At 42.5% G+C, this 25,330-nt stretch overlaps 1 protein-coding gene across 1 annotated transcript in view; it reads left to right on the top strand.

Annotated features, from left to right (window-relative positions):
• The window catches only part of LOC106606546 (PDZ domain-containing protein 8), a 77,953-nt gene extending 52,934 nt beyond the window's left edge, over nt 1-25,019 (top strand). Inside the window, exons 4-5 of the mRNA XM_014202832.2 lie at nt 20,960-21,122; nt 21,296-25,019. Of these exons, the coding sequence (XP_014058307.2) occupies nt 20,960-21,122; nt 21,296-23,544 (2,412 nt within the window). The 3' untranslated portion in view covers nt 23,545-25,019. The remainder of the gene's footprint in view (nt 1-20,959; nt 21,123-21,295) is intronic.
• Nucleotides 25,020-25,330: the final 311 nt, after the last annotated feature.

Raw genomic sequence — 25,330 nt, 5'->3', positions numbered from 1 at the left:
TTTCACAGCCATTTGCAGCTGTCTGTAGATATTTACTTAGTGGTTTCACACAAAAGACACGCACAACACTGGTTTCCATTGGAGAGTGCTGCAAAGCCTGCTCTTGAATAACCTGTTTGCAGAAAGAAAATAGTGTTATCATTCATACTAGTTGTGTGGTCACAGTTGTAGCTTAGAGTATAGTGTAATTTTACTGGTAAATTATTGTAAACCAGGATAAGGTTTGAAAACCTAAAGTCTAAAACGTACTGAGCTATCTGCTTCCGTTTTACTCTCACCTTGACCATACTTCACCGACAATCGAGTTATAGCACGGTTTGCTTTCCTAATATTGATTTTAGATGCGTTTCCCTTCCTATTGTAGACTAGAGGGGGGCTCGCTCCCTTCACACTCCTTCCTGCCATCACATAATACCCAGGCATACCCCTTTTGTGTCCTCCACCCGTCTCAATATGTGTAGGGGAGAGGAAACGTTGCGGACGCTTCGGTAAATTTAGCCTTTTTCCATTACCAAGCTGGGCTGGTTTTATTAGTGACAGAAGGCCTGTGGTGCAGACTGCTCCGCCTTACGTGTTTGCACATCTGCCCCATTGATTCCATCATCAGCCATCAACTGGCCCCGAGTGCTGATGCTTTCTGACAGCCTACCAGCCAATGTGTGTGTCTGTATGTGTTTGTACATATGTTTTCACATTTGTATGTCTATCAGTCCATCTCTTTAGTACCAAAATGTTAATGGTAAATAACCAATTGATTGATTTAAACTAGATTTTTTTTTTCTTTTTTACATGGTTCTTCTGTTGTCCAAATGTGCCTGAAGGTGTGTGCTTAGATTAGAAAGTGATTGGCTGAATGGCTATTTCTAAGAACTGATGTCTAGTTCTCCTCAATGACAAAGGATGTCCGGGTTCAGCACTGCACTTTCCCATGAACACACACACACACACACACACACACACACACACACACACACACACACACACACACACACACACACACACACACACACACACACACACACAAAGGGAAAGGCACTGCTCTGTGGATAGGATCACCTCACCCCAGTGGTTAGGAGGTCACGACACTGAAAAATAACACAGCGTTTCTCACCACAGAGCGGTCCATCTCTACATCTCTCTCACTCTCTCCGTCATCATTGCTGTTGGTCATGGGAATGACACAGGCAGACAATGTCTGTGGCTGGAGTTAGGAGCTGTCTCTGAGTTTCACTCTCCTTCAGCTGGCTGGAGACTGGTGAGTCTTTCTGTACACAGTTAGGCATAGTACTGTGCACACACAGCCCGTTCAGAGGAGTTCCCCACAGACTGTCAAAAGCAAGACAAGACATAAAGGTATTCACTGGGCATCCTTCATCCCTGTGACCTAGAGAGCTTGCTTGCTTTTATTTCCTTGAGATTTTGTGTTTCTTTTATTCTGCATGTTTCTATGTTTCTGTCCCTCCCCGTCTTTCATGAATAATCAATAAGACATTTCCTCACTTTTCACTGTAAAGGCGTCTGTCTGCATACTAGGTTCGGTTTGCTTCTAGCAGAACTCGGCTGAAGTGAATGTCTGTGCCTCACATACCCCTTAAAAGTCCTTTGCTTGAAAAATGAGGAAAAAATAGGCAATAGTACTGTTTGTCCCCCTTGAGATGCCGTAGCCAGTATACACTTTCTCAAAATAGTCTGAATTCATCTAAGACAGGGGTGCCCAGACTTCAGTTACATAGGATCTACTTTTCTGCTGCCTCTAAAAAGGCCTCAATTAGCTTTTCTCAATCCTGGAACTGTTTATTGTGCTTTGCTAGTATGCGACTCACCCGGAATGATGGAATCGTGGCTGCCTTTGATTTTGAGCTGGGCCTTGTAAAGATCGATTGTTGGGCAGCTAGTTGAGACTTCAACTCTGAAAAGTCACTTTCATATTTATTGTGAACAGTTTTGAAATGCCTCTTGACTTTTCCCATCTTAGCAAGAGCTATGTTTGAATAACAGATCAGACACACACATTTTCAATTTGTTGTGGCAAAAAAATCATCTTCCTCCCACTCACGGTGAAAGTGGTAGATTTTCGATTTCTTCCTGCTTGGTCCAGCACTCATATTAAAAATGGAACCGCAACTTCATAGAAAAAAACATAGTAAAATAACAACTACCACTGGAACAACAAAGAATATTCTGTTACAGGTCTCGCAAGCGTGGAAATGTAAACGTACTAACTTCAAACGGTTGCAATGGTAGCTACAGTTTGGAAAACAAATGTAGCAGCTATAGTGCTGCGGGTTGGTCCAATTTTATGTCAATCGTGCAGTTTCAAAAAATATTTTGTCTGTGTAGTAATATTCGAGAAAAGCTAACCTGTAAGCAAAGCATATGGTGCTTCAGAGTTGTGAACCTCATTATTTTTAAGCAGACTCGATGGTAACGCTGTGAATTGCCAAAATATCTATTGTTTTTGTGCATACATTTTGAAAACTTTTATGCGGTCTACTAGAAAGAAGTTTGCGATTGACGGGTCGACCGCGATCAACGTCCTAGACACTAATGATATAAGATATCTCAAGAAATCTGTCATTTTGTTGTTTTTTCAGAGTAGGTCTTAGTCACACAGTTTTACCTAACTAAGATGTTTGGTGCAGTATTTCTCAATTTAAGAAATGTGCATGAAAACGAGTCTTCACTCCTTGAATGACAACACACTTAATTGAAGAATCCCTACTGTTGACCAATCACTGACGAACGGGTGGAGACTTCGGCTACCGAACTGCGGCTAGCCTCAAGAAAAATGTGCCTGCCCAAACAGTCGAAAAAAAACCCTTGCCAAAGACCAAAGTGAACAAATAACATCACAAAATGCCATCATAATAGATGCACAAACTGTTTCGGATGGGAAGCATGCGGACACCTTAAGAACTGTAATTTTAGTGCATCCTGTTTTCACAAAGGATCCTCTCTCATTTTGCCAATTCACCTGGAACAACTCCATGTGTCCATCTCTGCAGTCTGGCCTTCAGCATCTCACCAGTGCTGGTTTTGAGCGATAGAAAGGGAGCACTTCCTGTGTCCATTGGTGTCATCAGAGATACTCTGACGCACCTCTTCACTCCCCACTGTTTGATGTTCCACTCCAGCGTGTGTGCGTTCCTGTGTCTTTTAATCCACCTTGTGCATGGCTCGCACTGACAGCTGATGAAAGGCAGTCAATAGACAGGTCTTTCTCCCTCTCCCTCCCTTTCACCTCGCCTGCCCCTGCTCATTCTGCCCTACAAAGATGAGGTTCATTCAGGCGATGGGCTGCACACAACCCCAAACTCCACCATACAGGTCAGGTATACACAGTGCACTTACTGGCTCCTTTGTTGTGTGGCAGAGCTATAAAGCTCTTCTTTTGAGGCAAATGTTTGATTTACATGGAGAGGATGTGAAAAAGTAGATGGTTTATCAGTTATTTTTCAGTTGCTTTCATCTTGTTGGTGTGGCTATTCAATTCCCTGAGGTACAGTGATAATATACAGTGGTTGCGCCACCGAAAGTTTTGTGATTATGCTGCAGGACTTAGAGGTAATTTGTGGTTTAGTACTGTACCCTGCGTCACCACTTCATTGCTCCAGACCAGCGCAAGGGGTAGTTAGAGCACTGATTATGCTTTTGGGTCCTACTGTGTCTCTAACTGACAATGAATGGGTGACATAAACCTAAATAGAAACTGATAATTGTGCACGACTTCAGTATTACTTACTAAAACTGTTGTTACACTAAGGTTTTTATTTTATTTTGTTAGGATTATTTTGTTCTTACTGTAGTAGTGTAGGCCACTCCCGACCGGTCACGTTATACAGTGCCTGAGTGGCACAACCACCTAAGACACTGCATAGCAGTGCAAGCTGTGTTGCTACAGATGCTGGTTCAATACCTGTGCCAGCCTCAACTGGGAGACCCATGATGACTGTAGGTTTTTGGTTTTTCTCCCTCTAAAAACAGAATTAAATCATTCTAAATAACAAACTGCCTTTATTTTACAAATTAGTAACGATGTCTCACCCCATGTTCAAGAATGCCCTTTTTTCTCGCTCATTTTATGTTATTTGAATACAAAATCATCTCCAAAATATTTTTTTAAACAAAGCTATTATTATTAATTTAGAATTATATAAAAGCCCGTTGGATATTCTCACAGATATATTATTAACCCTGTTATTAGCAGGACAATATATATTGGTCATGGCTCCCGAGTGGCGCACAATGGGACTGCCTTGCAGTTCTCCAGCTGTATCCACTGTAAGCGTGTGACGTTCAAGGCACGAGGGCAGGGGGCACGGGATGGGCCGCAGATTCGCGCACAGAAAACCGCCCTAGCGCATGGTGAAGGGAGGGGGAGGACCTCCACACTGGCAACACTTTTTAAAGGGCATTACACTAATAATGGCGCTGACTCGGGAAACGTTCTCGCTGTTTTGTTCTTAGTACTGCATGTTCAACCTAAAACAATGTAACTAATAATGGCATCTTTATGCTTTCGTTAATAATGATAAAAATACTTTCAAAATGTCGATGTTTATTTAGTCGATAACGACTTACTATGGGAATAAATAACACTGAATTACAGAAATGTCCTCCAATCCTCTATATGTAATTATTGGCGGAGAGTCACGTCATATTTTTCGATATACTGTAGGCCACATGAGTCTCACTAGTGTTGAGTAATGTGCTGTTAAAAGTGGTGTAGGTCTTATTTATTTAAAGAGCATATTGAAGTTAGAAGCAAAAGCCTACAACTATTTTAGCACTGTTTTGCGCTACTCTGAGACAAGCATGGGGACTGGTCTTGATAAATCAATGAGATTTTTTATTTTCACTGAATTTCCGTTTAGGTATTGGTTAGACTAGAATTAGAAAATGAGGGTATAAAAATGTTATGCTCTTAGTGTAACCTTTATTTAACAAGACAAGTCAGTTAAGAACAATTTCTTATTTACAAGGACAGCCTACTCCTTCCTCCCCGTCGGGGAATTGAACCCCGGTCTCCCACGTGCCCGCTTGACACGGGGATTCTTTAGCGAATTAGTACTGTACTCCCGACCATCATGTTGTACAGCGCCATATTTTCTGTTCCATCCTAACGGAAACCCCAAGGTTCTTTTGTTTTTCTTGGAATAGAAACATCATAATATGAATCAAATTAAATAAGCAACATTTCATAAAATCTGTTGCGTATACTATGTTCTTACAAAAAAGGTTATAAATTCTCTCGTACAGCCACTATTAAAGGCTATCAAATGCTTCTCAAAGATGCCCTCTGGTGGTCAAACTAGCACTAACTAGCATTAATGGTACCAGTGATTCACACTTAAATAACGTGCCATCGAATTCTGCGGCACCGCAGTATGCTGCAACTTTTTTAAAGGACGGACCACTGTAGGTAACCTGTCAGTGGACAAAAATGCCTTTGACACATTCACTTTTTTAGTGACGGGGCAGTATTCGGAAATTCAGATGAATGACGTGCCCAAATTAAACTGCCTGCTACTCGGGCCCAGATGGTAGGATATGCATATTATTAGTAGATTTGGATGGAAAACACTCTGAAGTTTCTAAAACTGTTTGAATGATGTCTGTGAGTATAACAGAACTCATATGGCAGGCACAAACCTGAGAAAAAATCCAACCAGGAAGTGGTTTGTAGTTTTTTCAACTGATTGCCTTTCCAAACTACAGTGTCTGTGGGGTCATTTTGCACTTCCTACAGCTTCCACTAGATGTCAACAGTCTTTAGAACCTTGTTTCATGCTTCTACTGTTACTGGGCAGAGAATAAGAGCTGTCTCAAGCCTGGGACCAGTGAGTTGTTTACTGCGCACTCACGCAGGTGCGCCGCTCCTTTTTTTTCCTCTCTAATGAATACGCTATTGTCCGGTTGGAATATTATCGAAGATTTTTGTTAAAAAGACCCTAAGGATTGATTGTAAACATTGTTTGACATGTTTCTAGGAACGGTAATGGAACTATTTGTTTTTTTGTCTCAGGTTTTGCGCTCGCGCATTATGCCTTTGGATTAGTGATCTGAACGCGCGAACAAAACGGAGGTGTTTGGACATAAATATGGAGTTTATCGAACAAAACAAACATTTCTTGTGGGAGTCCTGGGAGTGCATTCCGACGAAGATCAGCAAAGGTAAGTGAAGATTTATAATACTATTTCTGAGTTTAGTTGACTCCAGAACTTGGCGGGTAACTCTAAGCTTGCTTTGATCGCTGAGCTCTGTACTTAGAATATTGAAAAATGTGCTTTTGCCGTAAAGCTAGTTTAAAATCTGACACAGTGGTTGCATTAAGGAGAAGTGTATCTATAATTCTTTCAATAACTGTTGTAAATTTTATCAACGTTGATGAGTATTTTTGTAAATTGATGTGCTCATTCACTGGAAGTGTTGGGAGGCAAAACATTTCTGAACATCACGCGCCAATGTAAAATGGGGTTTATGGATATAAATATGAACTTTATTGAACAAAACATACAAAGGTTAGTGAATCATTTTAGCCCTATTTCTGTTTTTTTGTGACGCCTCTCCTTGCTTGGAAAATGGCTGTGTGGTTTTTCTTGTTTAGGCACTGTCCTAACATAATCTAATGTTATGCCTTCGCCGTAAAGCCTTTTTCCAATCGGACAATGTGGTTGGCTTAACGAGAAGATTATCTTTAAAATGGGATATAATAGTTGTATGTTTGAGAAATTTGAATTATGAGATTTTTGTTGTTTTGAATTTGCCGCCCTGCTATTTCACTGGCTGTTGGCAGTGTGTCCCGCGGGTGGGACGCTAGCGTCCCACATGTCCCAGAGAGGTTAATGGATCGAAAATGTATGTGGAAAATGTATTGACATGCATCAACTCTCTCAGAAGCCAGTAAAATACTTTTGTTTCTTAACCCAGTGGAGATAGTTGATGATCTAGCCATTGGAGACTGCTGTCACCTCAATATCTGTTACATGGCAAACAAATTGACTGCCAGATTGTGTGACACTTATCAGCGCCTTCCTCCTAGGTGTGGCCAATAAATGGCCCGCTATAATTCTGTTTACAGCTGTGTCTGCAAGGTGGGAACAGATTAAAGACACAGACACCAGGTCTCGTAGGCTGTTTGTTATCATCATTGAATTTACAATCGATTCACCTCGGAGGGTGAGCATGACAGACCTCGCCACAACCACATTACTGACTTCCTGTCATTTGGGCTCGGAATGCCTTCATCTGATGCCTTGGACAGCATCACTCATTCGAGCACGAATGACCTCACGTTATTTGCTGCTATATGTCAGAATTGTCCCAGGTTCTGAAAGAAACATCAGTACGGTGAGGAAATTAACCAAACGCAAATGCGATGCACTGTGGTTCATGCGCAGGCAGGTTTAGCTGCCACAGTGCCACAAAGAACTACATAACCTTTAGAAAGGTGTTGTTGTACCCAAACAGATCTATTTACTGAAGAAAAGCGATGTGCATAACACAACTTTATTAAAACTAAGTTTGGCAGAAATACTATGATCTTGGGAAAAAAATAAAGAAAAAAATATAGAGATTTTTGCTGTGGCACAGCAAATCAATGTTTGTTTTATTAGTACCGGTATAAACTCACAGCAGATGGATGTTAGGCTATAGCCTACAGTAGATCACACTAGTTGGCAAACTGCTCAGATGAGCTGAAGGAGAACTTTTTAGTGTTACGATCAGCTTATATTCCTCTGACAAGGGCTATGTTTTTTCTCCTCCGTTTAACTTCATTCAGTATGAAATAAATTGACGGTCATTTCTTTTTTTAGATTTTTTTTTTTTCTGCTGCAGTTTGCATTTCATCTGATCCAAAACTGTGATAGTACACAGGAAGGCTAAGAGACAAATGGAGAGACTGGTGCTGGAGGGGGTTCCTATGGGACTGGCTCCATGTCTGCACTGGTAGGGTTCAAAGGGTTGGTTGGCAGGGGATTTTCTAATACACTGTGGCTGGAGCAGACTAATACACTGTGGCTGGAGCAGACTAATACACTGTGGCTGGAGCAGACTAATACACTGTGGCTGGAGCAGACAAATACACTGTGGCTGGAGCAGACTAATACACTGTGGCTGGAGCAGACTAATACACTGTGGCTGGAGCAGACTAATACACTGTGGCTGGAGCAGACTAATACACTGTGGCTGGAGCAGACTAATACACTGTGGCTGGAGCAGACTAATACACTGTGGCTGGAGCAGACTAATACACTGTGGCTGGAGCAGACTAATACACTGTGGTTGGAGCAGACTAATACACTGTGGCTGGACCAGGCAGTACACTGTGTTGCTGTTTACCTGCGGGCTCCAATCAGCTCCTAAGGTAAGCTAAGTAAATGCCAGGGGTTAATCAGGTAAGTCAGCATTGAGAAGTCCCAGAGAGCTGAGTAGCACCTGTGATCCCACAGAGAGCCTTCACTTGAGAAGTTCAGACAGGGATATGACCAGGCTAACACTGCATTTGCCTGATTGACAAGCTGCACGTTGGAGCTCAAAGGACCAAGAATAAATAATGAAATGCCAAAGTGATAAGGAAAATAAAAGTGTGTCATTGCTGTTTGAAAGGAAATTGCTGATATGAGAGGAAGGGCATTTGTTTGTCTTTGTGGTGGTTTTATTTCCATTTGGGAGAACTGCTGCTGATGAGAGATTATTATCTGGGCGTGAAGGACAATGGGCATGCTATAAACAGACCTGTGGACTACGTGTGGGTGAAGAACCTACAGGGGAGGCTGTATATGCAAGTGCAAATTAGGAGGGGGAGGTGGACACGAGTACCTTTTTTGTGTTCGCCTCAGTCTCCATAACAACTCTTTTGTCCCCTTGCTTTTGAACCTGGCCTCCTATCATAAGCCACAGTGGCAACATTAACATTCAAATAACTTTTGATGACAAACACGATCATAAATTGGACCGCAAGCTTTGTCAACTCAATTTTTTCTAGATTTGTACTTCATTTAAATGTATTTGGGTACATCTTCCCATTCTAAAATAACTAATATGGACGATTAATGACTTTAAATATGTTTTACAATTATGATAACATTGTGCCACCAGTAGGAGTAGTAACAACAATGATGGTAACGCCAATTACATATTTTTGGTAAATTTAGGATTTTCTGAAATGGAGGCCACTAATGCTTCATTTAAATTGACTACCACCAAGTGGCACTTAGAATTTAGACACACCAAATTATCAATGGAATCCTCAAATGTATGACATACAATTATTAGTATTTAATATAGACGGACCCCTTCCCCAGTAGCAGTTTGCCAATGGAGAGAATGCTCAACGTCCTTGTATATCTTTGTACTGCAATCTGTGATTTTCATGGCGGTAACACCAATGGCATAAAACTGATGGACACACATTTTAGGTCAAATAAATAGGTATTTGAATAGTTGATTTAGAGCGTTATTGACTTTTCACAAAAGAGAAAAGAGCAACCATAATTATGTCAGTTACGTGTGAGGCCTGATTTAGCAGGCACATCTGCAACATGCCCAACAAGTAATGTAATTGGCTTTCTCCTTCAATTCAAAGTTTTGGGGTTAAACAGATTGCAATGCTTCACATTCAAAACAGAGATTATTGATGAAACATCCATTATGAGACCTTTTATTAAATCTGTTAAACCAGGCAGCCATATAAAAACAATCACACAGTCACATTCGTTCTTACGAATTCTATATATATATATATATATATAGCTATATTCTATATAGCAGGGGTTGTCAAACTTTTGGGGGCCGAGGATGCTTTTTGTGATGCCTAATTCATCGGGGACCCCCTCATAATCAGAACACAACTCGAGTGAGGTAAAAATAGCATACTTAGAGTTTTACTATGACTTTGACGGTGCATGGCCGGACAAACCAAGTCTCTGGCCCTGGGAAGGAACATTTTAAAGGCCCTCCTCTTGGTATCAGAGAGAATTTAGCAGTTTTCAAGCAAATTTCCTGCAATTCTACACATTTTGTCATGTGGCAGAGATCTTTTGTTGATGCAGCTTTAAAGCTAATATCCTGAAATTCGGCACATTTTCCCATGAGGCAGAAGGAGAACTTTGCCATTTTTAAAGCATGCATTTATGTGAAGAAAAAAATGAATAAAATATATTTATTTATTTATTTATTTATTTGCGACAATACAAGAAGTATTGCGACGAACACCAATTATCAATGTTGAGCACTGTGGAAAGAACAGAAATTGTAGATCCATAATACTGTATTACACCCTCAACTTATTCCACGGATCCCTTTGCCAAAATATGTTTAATCTGTTTTTAATAATATTCATAAACATTTTTATTTTAAAATATATTTTGAGATCTGGCCGCGGACCCCCTGCAGTAGCTGTCTGCATGCCTTGCAGGGACTTGTACCCTATAAGCATACACAAATCGATCTGACATGTGGTATTACATTAGATTACTGGGCAGCCCAGTGACAGGGAAAAGGATTTGTTCGCCCCGACCAGCATCCGGCAGACACTCTGCTCACGTGCAACCCCCTGGACCAGCCCGAGAGGAGCTTCAAGCTCAGCCATTCTGCAGAAGCCCCAGCCCTCTCAGGTCACTCTCACATGTTACAATCTCTAGTGTAACATGTGCTTTTAGAGGTACAAACTGAAATATAGATGAAGCTGGTTAAGCTATGACTGTGGCACTACCTGGCCTATACAGGGTATTATATAAAAAATTGGAGGCAGAAGGAAAATAAGGGGCTGGTATCGTTGACATGTTTTATCAGAATAGTGCAAAACCACTGAAACCATTTGTTTATGTTTTGGCTAACCTTTCGTTTTCTCCTCTTGCTGCCTAATGTCATGATATTGCTGCTTATATTTTGGCATCTAGCGTGGTGTCAGTCAACACATGGACGTTGATGTAGGGAGTGCTGAAGTTGATCTATTATCTAAAATTGCTCCGTCATAGAATTTCACATGATTTCATTAGGCTACATAATAACAAAGAAGACAAACATTATCAACAAACTATTGAATACATTTCACAGTACAGGCCAATTAAGTAAAAATCCAACATGCGATTTAAATAGATACTGTGATGAATCAAAGAAGATAATGGCCGACTGTATTCTTACTCAAGCGGAGGATGAGGCTACAAACGAATGTGCATTTTAATCAGTAATACCTGCTAAATAGTCATATTAACCTTTCATTTGTTCTTCATGGCAGCACAGATAAAAGATAGGTTTTCTAAAATAGACAGAAAATTGTTTTATTTACATCGAGGCCATTCACTGTTGCTACGCTTCCTGTTTGTTTTTCTCCTCAGTGAGAAGAAACCGAGGGCTGTCTGTTCTCTGTCAATGTTAACTAGATTAATCAGTCACTTCGGCTCGGGCTTGAGATTAAGCACCCACATAAAATAATAAAACTATGTAATTTGAGGGTAAAAGCCATTTAAAACAACTTTAAGCACGAAAAGTGCCATTAAAAAAGGACTGTTTGGCACACATGGTTTTTCATTAGTTGAATTTCAGGTCTGTTTTTGTCCAACACCATGGTTGATATTCAGTCTTTTTTTTGAATTTCTAAATACAAAAAATTTTTTACTGACGCATACTGTAGATATATATACTTTATATGAATATTTGGATACTAACATCAAGCTGAAAGGAATACTATAATTGTTATGTGTCAGCAGCAGCACTGGTAGATTATAAGAGGTTTTGCTGGTTTCTCTTATGTTAGTTGAATGAAGCATCGGTGTACATTAGACCGTAACGCTGAAGGAGACCGGGACAAACACTCTTTAATGAACATCTGGGAGAGAACAGCGGTCTTATTTCTAAATTCATTAGGGGTTTTCTTTCTTGTCAGTGTCTACCGTGTGTGTTGTGCACACAGCATGTGGAAGGGGAGAGAGCACTATTTGCACTTCACACAAAAAAAAAACAACCTCTGCCCTCATATGCAAATGACCCAGGGGGTGGATGAAGAGGTAGATTGAACAGCGGCGTCTCTCGGGCAACAGGTATATACGCAAGGCTACTGTGTTTATGAGCACAATGGCTTCAATGACTGTCCCTCAGCACACACGCACACACATCCATGTGCCTCAACTTGGCATATTTGCTCAATTACATTTTCATTTGACATTTTAGTAATTTCGCTGACGCTCTTATCCAGAGTGACTTACAGGAGCGATTAGGGTTAAGTGCCTTGCTCAAGGGCACATCGACAGATTTTTCACCGCTAAACCACTAGGCTACCTGCCGCCTCTCAATCTCTTGGCATCTGCTACATGGGTCATTTGTTTCTCACCAATGTACTCTGTCAGACGGCCTGTCATTACAATTGCAGCGCACAATTTGATGTCTTTGTGCATTCTGTTCAAAGGCAATGTTAGCTTAGCAGAGTATACAATTGTATTTGTGGGGACACTGTTTTTTTGTGTGAATCATCCTGTAGTTTTATGTTTACGATTTCACTACTTGTGACCCTGTGAACAGTAACTGAATGAAGGATGTAGTGGAGTTGTATTTAGTCATCAGTGGTGTTGACTCACCTCACTTCCTTTACTGAAAAATATATGATTTCCGCTCAGTGCAAGGCGATCATCTTTTCAGTATAAATACTTGAAGTGCTGTAACTTAGAGATGCAAGCATAGATGTATTCAACCCTGTATAATTTTGCTGCAGCCTACGACTTGGTCATCTAACTGTAAAGCTTTTTAGTGTTACGTCACCCCTATGAATGTAATTACATGTCACTCAAGACAATGGTACCATGTTGTACACAGCTCGAGGGGACATTAATGCCGGTCAATGAATATTACTCCTCAGAGAGGTGTGTGTTTGGTGTGGGGGGCCTCTTTTTAGTTCATGGCAGGTAACCCATCTGTGGGCCAGGCGTGCTGATCTATAGGGACCGTGTACATCATCAGTTTAAATTGACGTGGTGCGGAGCGCTGCACGCCACAGCCCTGGTGAGCGGCAGCATCTGTTTACCTGCTCCCTGACATTATTGGCCTGGCTGAATCCTACGCCGCTTCCCACTGCTCCTACCGTCTCCTCCGTAATTGCCCTTTAGTCGGCGTTCATCCTTGCAAATGACCCATAATTGCCACTCAATGACTCCTCTGAGTGGGTTAGGATTTTGGGGAAAACAGTGACATGGACACACACAGGATGTCTGTCTCAGGGTCTTGCTGCCAGGGCATGTAGAACAGTCATAGCAGAGGGTATTATCTCTGCTTTCTTCTTTTGTATAGTGTCTCATTTTTGAGAGCCTTCAAGAGGTGACATGCCTATCAGATTAACAGATTTCCTACAAATCCTTATTCAAGGCAAACTGACGAGCCTCAAGCCTAACCCTCCTTGACCCGGCGAGCATTATCATCACAAAATATTGATAAGCTGGAACATTAAAGACTCGTGCAGTACCATGAAAACACTTTTGTTTAATGCTTTTTAGAATTGTGAGGATTTAGACTGAATGTCTAATTCCGAGATCAGTGTTTCTTCAGGTTGGATGCTGAAACTCACGAGGGACCAGCTGATGGTTTGCCGTCAATTGAATTTGCTTCGTGACTATAGCAGTGTATAGCAGACCATTCCATCTGATGTTAAATTGTCTTTTGTCAGTCGCAGCCTTGTGTGTGATTTGCATCATAACCAGCGACTGAAGTGGATTGCAATGCTTTCAGAAGCAGACATTCTCAGATGAAAGCCTCCGGTTTAGATCACACAGTGTTTCCGCTCCTGGCACAAAGAAGATATTAGCCTCAGTAATAGCGGCAGCACCCTTGATATTCACTCTGCCCAGCTAAATGTTGAGCTTGAATTGCTTTATGTACACTCGGGTCCAAAATTATTGGCACCCTTGATAGATAAGCGAAAGACTGAATAAAAATAAATAATACAATTAACATTACTGAGCTATATTGCATGCTAAAAACAATTGTCTTTTATACTAATACAATTACTCAGAGAAAGAGATTTTGATTAACAAGTCCACATATTTTACAGTAGGTATGGTCTTTTCTTTTTATGCATCTTTCCACCACTGGTGTACGTGACCAAAGAACTATTTTCATGTAATCTGACCACAGCACAGGTTTTGCATACTGTTTTGCATACTCCAGGCGTTTACATGTGTTGGATGACATGAAAATATAGCTCTTGGGCTAGTGGTGGGTTTGGCTTCAACAGAAAGATAACCCCATACCTACTGTAAAATATGGTGGTGGATCTTTGATGTTATGGGGATATTTTGCTTCCACTGGTCCTGGGGCCCTTGTTAAGGTCAACGGCATCATGAACTTTACCCAGTACTAGGACATTTTAGCCAAAAACCTGGTTACCGCTGCCAGGAGGCTGAAACTTGGACGCAAGTGAATCTTCTAGCAAGCCAGTAACCCCAAGCACACATCAAAATCCATAAAGAAATGGTAAATTGACCACTAAATCAACATTTTGCAATGGCCATCTCAGTCTCTGGACTTGAACCCCATTGAAAGCCTGTGGTTTGAATTGAAGAGGGCAGTCCATAAGCACAGACAAAGGATATGAACAATCTGGAAAGATTACTTATGGAGGAATTGTCTAAATCCCTCCCAATGTGTTCTCCAATCTCCTAAAACATTTTATAAAAAGGCCCAGTGCCATTATGTTTGCAAGGTAAGGTATTGAAAGGTATTTCAAACAAGGGTGCCAATAATTTTGACCCCTATCTTTTTGAGAAAAGTAAATATGACTTGTTAAACTAGCTCTTTCTCTGAGCAATTGTATTAGTATAATTCTGTCTTCATCATTGACTTGTGCACAATTTTGATGATTTAAAGGCTCTTGTGCACAGTTTGTTGTCTTTACAGCTACTGTTAGCTTTGATGTTCTCCTAGTTTCCCCACAAACACCTTTTGCCTTTTAAATGTAGTTAGGGCATTCTAGGAAAGGGGAGCAACGTGGCCAGATCAGGTTAAGCCGTGAGGCAGAGACCTGCATTAAATGAATTAGGAAAGTCTCAAATGAAAAGGCAGGTTCCTGGGTCAACAGGATTTATAAACAGGTTATAGGACTAACTTAAAAACTGCTGTCCACACCATATAATGGCGGCAGGTAGCCTAGCGGTTAGATCGTTGGGCCAGTAACTGAAAGGTCACTAGTTTGAAAACCTGAGCCGACAATATTTTATTTTGTCTGTGCCCTTGAGCAAGGCACTTAACACTCATTTGGCTGACCCTGTCAAACAACACATTTCACTGTACCTATATGGTGTATGTGACAATAAAACATGGATTGTTTTTTGTTATTTTTATTTAAAAGAAATTAAAAAATCTGTCAGTTGCCTCCCAATGTGACAAGGCCTACAGGCTATTGTCATGGCTCACACCTCAACTGTTTTTTTTATTTTTCTGGTGTACTGTAAGTATTTTTAAACCATCTGCAACATGTGTGAACATTGTGCAATCATACAGAATTGCGGATTATCTTGACTATCATTTGATTTCCAACAATAAAATGGTCAAATAAATGTACATAAAAAGATAAGCACAAGTTACCATTTTACTTTTTATGATGATACCTGAAACGTTTATTAGAAATATAAACCATTATAATCTGTTCTTGCCTACAGTGTTACATTGTGATGTAACCACATGTAGCCTAGTTTCTGGCCTGATCTCTTTTTATCTCCAAAAGGTTCCCATCCCAGGTTTGAAATCATCCGTCAGCTTCAAGTGAATCAACCCCCTCGGCTTGCCAGCTCGTATAGATCATTTGCTTATTCATCCCCGCCCCTAACTCGATCAGTGCCCTCCTTGAGAATTATGACAAATGACAGCTGGGAAATTACAGTTCTTCGTCTCAGTCTCTCTGGCTTCTCTGAGTCCTCTCTGTCTCCTAGACCGGGAACCCCTCCTCCCTCTCCCCTCTTCTCCCTCAACCATCAATCTCTCATCACATTTGAACTCTCATTCAAGATCTGACCAACTTCATCAACTTCCTCCACAATTCTATAGTTGTGTTGGTGTGTGCACAATGTTGATAGTGGGAATTGTCCCATGATGACATGGTGTTATGAGGATCTGCATACAATAGGGGGGGACTCCTACGTTAGACGCACTGCACTTTAGCGACACATGCTGTCATGTTGCATTGGGCCAGGGGGACACAAAGCAGGTTGCCCCGACGTCACAACCGGTGAATGGTGGATACGTGACTTGTTCTCAGTGCGCTGTGACAGTGATTGAGGCAGCTGGTAAACTCCAGGAGCCTCATTTATCAATCATTCGTAGTCACAGATCTGTGCGTAAACGATACGGGGGATCATTTCCACGCGAAGTGTGAGATTTATCAATATGAACGTTTGCTTGAGAGTGTGCGTAAATTTACGCACATCCGTGACCATGTGTACGCAGTGTCAATTGGTGGAATACGGGAACTGCTGGTCAAGCGTAGCCTAGTGAATGGGTAAAATATATGTTGAAATTGTAATAGTGATAATTGTATAATTTTTCAATTTCTATTGTGAAGTCATGCAACATATCTTGACAGTGCATTTGTTACAATAATAATCCATATAAAGTACAGTTATTTGTTAAAGTAGAGGTACGTGTGAAAGGGAAGCCATTGTTGAAATACTATAAAAGGAAATGGGAAATCCAATGAGAGATGGCCGATCTTGCTCTGTTGGAAGATTTGGAAGATAAGCTGTATTTCGCAGAGAGCACGTTTTTAGAGACAGGTGGGACTTTTTAAAATTAAGTACAAATTGGCTCATCAGACATAGTTTCCCTAAACCAATGTTCTAGGATTTTTGTAAGGATTTAAGACCTACTTTAGAAAGGCAAGCACATGCCACACCGGTGCACATCCAAGTGCTCTCCACCCTAGGGTTTTTGGCAGGAGTTTACCGATCGGCATCTCAGAGCCCTTGACGGACTATGTTTTGGATGTGATCATTAGCAAAACGAACAGTTGCATACAATTTCCATGCACCATCTCACAACAGGTTAAAGTCGAGGGGTTTCTTTGCCATCAATGGGTTCCCAAATACGAATGGAGCGATAGACGGCACCCACATCGCCATAAAAGCACCCTCCCAAAACAAGTTCAACTATGTGAACAGAAAAGGCTTCCACTCACTTAATGTGCAGATGATAGGTTATATGTGATGAGCAAAATACGCTGCTGAATGTGGTGGCCAGGTGGAACGCACAACTCATCCATTCTGCAGAACAGCAATGTTGGCCTGAGCTGTTGAGGATAGATGGCTTATTGGTGAGAGTTGCCTACTCATTTGAAGTATATTTGCCATTGTTAAACCAACTTGAATTGTCCTAATGTCCTCTATTTGTAGCTATGCTTTTATTTTTACTTGTCAAGCCACAACCGGGCAAGCCAAGTAAAACCTTTTGGTTTTACGCAACCTCTGACACTAGCACCTCTATCTCGGTCAAAAAAAAAAAAAAAAGCTTATTTTGGTTGTGCCGTTGTATTTCATTTTCTTCCAGGCATGGAAACATTGCTCAATCCCCACACCACCGCCAGCAGTCTGTACCGTTGACACCAGGCAGGATGGGGCCATGGACTCATGCTGACTCAGCCATCAGCATGACTCAACAGGAACCGGGATTCGTCAGACCAGGCAATGTTTTTCCACTCCTCAATTGTCCAGTGTTGGTGATCACGTGCCCACTGGAGCCGCTTCTTCTTGTTTTTAGCAGATCAGAGTGGAACCTGGTATGGTCATCTGCTGCAATAACCCATCAGTGACAAGGAACGCACAACTCGTCAGTCCGAGATGCCGTTCTGCACACCACTGTTGTACTGCACCGTTATTTGACTGTTAGCTTGCACGATTCTTGCCATTGTCCTTCGACCTCTCATTCACAAGTTGTTTTCCCCCACAGGACTGACGCTGACTGGGTGTTTTTTGTTTGTCTAACCATTCTCGGTAAACCCTAGACCAGGGATCATCAACTTGATTCAGCCATGGGTAGATTTTTTTTCTTGAGCAGATAGACAGGGGGTCGGAACATAATTACAAATCATTTGTAGACTGCAAATTGTCCGCAAGAAACCCAAACCGATTTAATATTTGACTAATGTGGATATATTGAAGCAACATCTTAAGACATCAGTCAGGAAGTTAAAGCTTGGTCGCAAATGGGTCTTCCAAATGGACAATGACCCCAAGAATACTTCCAAAGTTGTGGCAAAATGGCTTAAGGACAACAAAGTCAAGGTATTGGAGTGGCCATCACAAAGCCCTGACCTCAATCCCATTGAAAATTAGTGGGCAGAACTGAAAAAGCATGTGTGAGCAAGGAGGCCTACAAACCTGACTGTTACACCAGTTCTGTCAGGAGGAATGGGCCAAAATTCACCCAACGTATTGTGGGAAGCTTGTGGAAGGCTACCTGAAACGTTTGACCCAAGTTAAACAATTTAAAGGCAATGCTACCAAATACTAATTAAGTGTATGTAAACTTCTGACCCACTGGGAATGTGATGAAAGAAATAAAATCTGAAATAAATCATTCTTCTCTATTATTATTCTGATATTCCACATTCTTAAAATAAAGTGGTGAGCCTAAGACAGAGAATTTTTACTAGGATTAATTATCAGGAATTGTGAAAAACTGAGTTTAAATGCATTTGGCTAAGGTGTATGTAAACTTCTGACTTCAACTGTATGTATTCGATCACATGGCTCTCTATTATGCGCCGGAATACTTGGGAATAGATTTCCAAAATTAAAATAACTTGGAGCTGATTTCCTGGTGTTTTTATTCAACGTCATTGGAGTCCACCTGTGGTCAATTCAATTGATTGGACATGATTTTGAAAGGCACACACCTGTCTATATAAGGTCCCACAGTTGACTGCATGTCAGAGCAAAAACCAAGCCATGAGGTCGAAGGAATTGTCTGTAGAGCTCTGAGACAGGATTGTGTCGAGGCCCAGATCTGGGGTACCCACCAAAAAACAGAGTTCCTCTATGGAGATGGGAGAACCTTCCAGAAGGACAACCATCTCTGCAGCACTCCACCAACCAGGCCTTTATGGTAGAGTGACCAGACGGAAGCCACTCGTCAGTAATAGGCATATGACAGCCCGCTTGGAGTTTGCCTAAAGGACTCTGACCATGAGAAACAAGATTCTCTGGTCTGATGAAACCAAGATTGAACTCTTTGGCCTGAACGCCAAGGAAACCTGGCACCATCACTACGGTGAAGCATGGTGGTGGTGGCAGCATTATGCTATGGGGATGTTTTTCAGCGGCAGGGACTTGGAGACTAGTCAGGATCGAGGGAAAGATGAACGGAGCAAAGTACAGAGAGATCCTTGATGAAAACCTGCTCCAGAGCGCTCAGGGCCTCCGACTGGAGCAAAGATTCGCCTTCCAACAGGACAACAACACCAAGCACACAGCCAAGATACAGAAGTGGCTTCGGGACAAGTCCCAATGTCCTTGAGTGGCCCAGCCAGAGCCCGGACTTGAACCCGATTGAACATCTCTGGAAAGACCTGAAAATAGCTGTGCAGCGACACTCCCCATCCAACTTGACAGAGCTTGAGAGGATCTGCAGAGAAGAATGGGAGAAATTCACCAAATACAGGTGTGCCAAGCTTGTAGCGTCATACCCAAGAAGACTCGAGGCTATAATCACTGCCAAGGTGCTTCAACAAAGTACTGATTTAAAGGGTCTGAATACTTATGTAAATTTGATATTTAAGTTTATTTTGAATACATTTGCAAAAATGTTTAAACCTGTTTTTGCTATGTCATTATGGGGTATTGTGTGTACTGTAGATTGAGGGATTTATTTTTTATTTTTTCATTTTAGAATAATTGTGGAAAAAATCAAGGGGTCTGAATACTTTTTGAATGCACTGTGTGTGAATCGTTAAAGCTAGTTAAACAGGCAAAAATGACCTAAAACTAATGTTATGCAATGTAAAGTAGATGTCAATTCTTCATGGGTAGCTAGCTAACAATTATTTGTGGCTAGCCAGGTAGCCCTATTGTCTTACTATGGACTTACCCATTCACTGAACCTTCCTTCTTCTAGCTAGGACAATGACAACAGAGACGAAGCAAGATGTACACAAAGCAAACATTTTACATCATAACTATCAGCTAGCTATATATGAATCGTAATAATGTAGCTAACCAGATAGTATAACAGGCAAAAATGACCTAAAACCAATGTTATCCAAGTTAGATAGCCACGGAGAATTGATATCTGGCTAGCTAACATTAGTAGCTAGCCAGTTAGCGCTATTGACTTACTATGGGTTTGAGATCTACGCACACTACAGTGGGTATTGTAGGCAGGTAACCCTGCCAAAATTAATACAGAATGTATTTATTAACGTATCAAAATAAAATATTGTAGTCAGGCAACATATGAGATGTTTATAGTCGACTGCTATAAATAGAGGACTTCACAAGAAGTCAAGTGTTTACTTACTGTCTAGAAATGAACTTCTTCATTTGTTGAATACTAATATTGTTGAATATTTGTATGCTGTAAGGGTGTTAACTGTTCTCTGATACTTTGGCTTACTGTATTTTCTTCAATGTTCTGATATCCATAGCAAGCTTAAAGCTAGAATCCTTAGTTGCTACCTCCAATTTTGGACTTACACATTATTCTATATCCCAATAATTCTTGAATATAACTTATAAATGCCTTATGAGCTTACTTACAAACACTGTATAGCCTCAAAACATGGTTAAAAGTATCATTTTTATATCATGGATGGTCAGTCCATGCATCCATATCTATACATTTGAGAGTGGTTACATTTCTTAGCTTTTTAGCAAAACGGGTGGGGAGAACACTTTGTTATTGTTTCACTTCAGGATTCTAGCTTTAAAGTGATGCTAAGTTGAAAGTGCTAAGTGTGTTTGTTTCTCTCTGTGTGTGTTTCAGGCAGAGGTGATCAAAGGGCCCTTTGGCAGTGTGGGTATGACATTCAGGCACATCCCTGACTGTGAGGGTGACGCGGTCCATGTCAGCATCGAGACGGTCACTCCCAACTCTCCTGCTGCCCTGGCAGACCTGCAGAGGGGCGATCGACTCATCGCCATCGGCGGTAAGACACTAAGGCCATGCAGCATAAGTAAACCTGAATGTGGCATGATCTGGCAACCCTGAGGATGTTTGAAGTGACTTCAGAACAGCAGCATACAGTAATACTGGATGTATGTTGTTTAGTTGTACTGTTTATCTCAATATGAGTCTAACATGTTCTTTATCTCTGGGCAGGTGTCAAAGTGACATCCTCTGTCCAAGTGCCCAAACTGCTGAAGCAGGCAGGGGACAGGGTGCTGGTCCTGTACGAGAGGCCTGTGCGTCACCAGAGCACCACCATTGGCCTGGGAGCCCTCCAGGAGGGGCTGGGCCAGCTGGAGGAGCCCGGGTTCATCCTCCCGCCGGGGGGCTATGAGCAGGACCCGGCCCCCATCACCGCCCTCGCCGACATATCCGACAGCAAAGACATGGACTCTGAGTTTGAAGAGTTGATTGCAGACCCCAAGTCTAGCCTGCTTAGCAGCAGCTCCGAGGCCAAGGAAGATTTCCTGTCAGTAAACCAAAGCCCCAAAAGGACTGTGGCTAATCTGGCCTCCAAACCCCTTGGCAGCATATCGCCCATCCTCAACCGCAAACTGAACTTGGCAGGGCTTCAGTCACCGGTCAGACCTCCACCCACACCAAAGCACTCGCCACACAAGAGTGGCGAGCCAGGAGAGGGGCCACAGCGCCCCACTGTCCCCCCTCCACCCCCACCCACTCGCCCGCTGGTGCCCCCTAGACCCCACATTAAATTAACGTCAGCCTCTTCTGAAACACAAAGTCTACTGGAGGGAAACGAAGCTACCACCGCGGCTGAGAAAACTCCAGAAAAGAGTCCTACACACTCCACTGGAAGCAATGGTGACAAAGGCAGTGCTGTGACGACTCCTGTGAAACAGCCCGAACCAAAGCCGGCAGTCAAACCACCCGAGCCCTGCGAAGAGCCACCAGGGGCCCCCTCTGCTCCCAGCAAGCAGGACCTGGCCAAAGACAAGGTGTCTGAGAGCTCCATCATCACCCGAGACATCACGGAGGACCACTCAATGTGGGAGTCCTCAGAGATCATGTTCCGCAACCGGACGGCCCATTGGGGCAATGGTTCTGTGGTGTTAGCGGTGGAGAGCAACCATAAGTACCTTAACACGGCCCTGTGGTGCAAAGACCCCTTCAAGCTGGGCAGCCTGCTGTGTCTGGGCCACGTCAGCTTGACACTGGAGCATGTGGCCCTGGAGTGTCTGTCCTCGTCTGAGTACCAGAGCACTTTCAGACTGGAAGCCCCAGAGCCCAGGGCCAGCGTCAGCCGCACCGCCCTGCGCAGCCTCAGCACCCACAAGGGCTTCAACGAGAAGCTCTGCTACGGAGACGTCACACTCAACTTCAGCTACCTGGCTGATGGAGAGTCAGAGACGTGTGGTGGGCTGGTGGAGGGTGAAAGGAAGGCCAGCATGCCGGATGAGGAGCAGAGAGAGAGGGAGCAGCTCTCCTTTGTTCCCCGTGACGACCTAGCCTACAGTGCCATACAGCTGGTGGAGGTGCGCCACAACTTTCAGGACACCCAGTTCCAGAACCCCACCTGGTGCGAGTACTGCAAGAAGAAGGTGTGGACCAAGGCTGCCTCCCAGTGCATGATCTGTTCCTATGTCTGCCACAAGAAGTGCCAAGAGAAGTGCCTGGCCGAGCACCCTTTCTGCGTGGCCGCCACCGACCGACGCAGTGCCGACCCGGAGGCCAAATCCACCATCAACCGCGCCACTACGGGCCTCAGCCGTCACATCATCAACACCGGCTCCCGTCTGCTCAATCTGCGCCAGGTGCCCAAGAGCCGGCTGGCAGAGCAAGCGGCTGATGTGCCAGATGTGGTGCACATCCCCGACATCTCTGACAACGAGAGCAGCGATACAGAAACCTATGCCGGGGCCAGCCCCTCCAAGCATGCAGCCGGCGGCAGCACCAAGCTGGTACGGCGGGAGGGAGGACTTGACGACAGTGTATTTATCGCAGTGAAGGAGATCGGCCGCGACCTTTACCGGGGCCTGCCCACTGACGAGCGCTCTCAGAAGCTGGAGCTGATGCTAGACAAGCTGCAGCAGGAGATCGACCAGGAGCTGGAGCACAACAACGCCCTGATGCTGGAGGAGAGGGAGACTGGGGACGCCCGGAGGAAGGCTCTGATCACGGCCGCCCTGGCCAAGTCTGGGGAGAGGCTCCAGGCTCTCACCCTGCTCGTTATTCACTACCGGGCAGGCATCGAGGACCTGGAGTCTGTGGATAGCACCGGCACCTCCCCCTCAGAGCCACATGGCTTCAAGGCCAAGGGGGTGGCATTGGAGGAGGCCTTACTGGGGACAGAGGTTTATGACAGTGACATATGCAGCCCAGTGGAGGCCCAGCTGCTGGATGACATCACAGAAGAGCAGATCTGTGTGGAGGCGCTCCACTAGAGAGGACAAGGACGAGGGATGGGCTTCAGACTCACAGCAAAATTATTTGAACCTTTTTCTGTGGGGGTGGTAGGGTAAAGGTTACCTTCTGAAGATTAGCTGAGGCGGTCTGGTGAGGGTGAAATTGTTGATTTGTAAAACAATTGGTCACGCAATTCATACTTGGTTTGGGGAGACCACTCTTGTTGTCCCAAAGAACAGCAGTTTAGTTTTCCTAAAATTATACTTTTAAAGGAAAGCTGGAAGGTGAAATTTGCATTGAGGATCAGTGTTTCATGGCAAGCTGTAAGTGCTTGGGTTCACAAACATTTTAAAACATACATATATAAAAATTGCCTTCTATAATTTAGCTTTTGTTGACATTACAGGGCACCTTAACTTTTTTCTATCACTTGAATATATATGTGAGTTTAAATGTTTGTTACAGTTCAGTATTTTATCACTAAAAGTTACAGCAAACGCTTTTCCGTTTTGCAGAAGATTGCAATCAAAATGTGGTTGCCATTGCAGGAGCTACGCAAATAGCAAATGGCTCTCTTTTATCCAAATTGTCTTTGGGGAAGGGAATAAATATTAGTTTGATTTGTTTTACTGTGAGTAACAAGCATATTTTGTTAGACTGGACGCCTTGTGCGTCTACAGGAAGACAACAGTGTGGAAATGCAGAACAAAAATGAAATCCTCCACCATATGGAAACCTATGTTTCAGATTATGTACTTTTCATGCCACTCATATCTTCACTTTGTGAGCACTTTTCATTTTAATGCATAATCTTATTTTAGAAATCACCTATGACTTTCCTCTTCTTTTGGACTTGTTGGAGTTTTTGCAAACTACAAGCTCATGTGATAATTGAATGAAATGGGCAATAATGTTGTGGGGGAAGATGATGGTCTGTCCCCTGTCATCCTTGGTTCAGTTTATTTATAGGCCAAACATGTATGACCCATTTGTTTAACCAGCATATTAACTGTACATGTTATTTCTCTCTCTGTTACAATGTTTTCTTAGCTTTTTTGGTGGAGGGATAGAGTTGTGTAATATCTTTCTCAAATGTATAATTTAAAAATGTTTTAAGTTATTTGATTAAGCACCTGCTTTTGTTTTCTCGCCCCCCTTCCAAATCATTTTTTTTTGTATGGATATAATATCCCTGAACTAAAGGATAATTATGGTGGTGGTGGTTTTATCCAATCATGTTACTTCAGACGAAATGCTTGCTTTTGAAATTCTTCTTGATAAATGCAAAGTATTTATGTAATCGTGGCAGAAAGGTTTTATTTATATGGTTCATCTCAGTATGAATGTTGTTACAGGAGCACATTGATCTCTGTTTTATTGTATGTACAGTACCAGTCAAAAGATTGGACACACCTACTCATTCCAGGATTTTGCTTTATTTTTTACAATTGTCTACATTGTAGAATAATAGTGAAGACATCAAAACTATGAAATAACACATATGGAATCATGTAGTAACCAAAAAAGTGTTAAACAAATCTAAATATATTTTATATTTGAGTTTCTTCAAAGTAGCCACCCTTTGCCTTGATGACAGCTTTGCACACTCTTGGCATTCTCTCAACCAGCTTCATGAAGTAGTCACCTGGAATGCATTTCGATTAACAGGTGTGCCTTGTTAAAAGTTAATTTGTGGAATTTCTTTCCTTCTTAATGCGTTTGAGCCAATCAGTTGTGTTGCGACAAGGTAGGGGTGGTATTCAGAAGATATTATTTTACCAAATAGGGCTAAGTCCATATTATGGCAAGAACAGCTCAAATAAG

The sequence above is a fragment of the Salmo salar genome, chromosome ssa01, assembly GCF_905237065.1.
Source record: "Salmo salar chromosome ssa01, Ssal_v3.1, whole genome shotgun sequence".
NCBI classification, from domain to species: Eukaryota; Metazoa; Chordata; class Actinopteri; order Salmoniformes; family Salmonidae; genus Salmo; species Salmo salar.
This window is presented reverse-complemented; position numbering and strand designations above follow the sequence as displayed.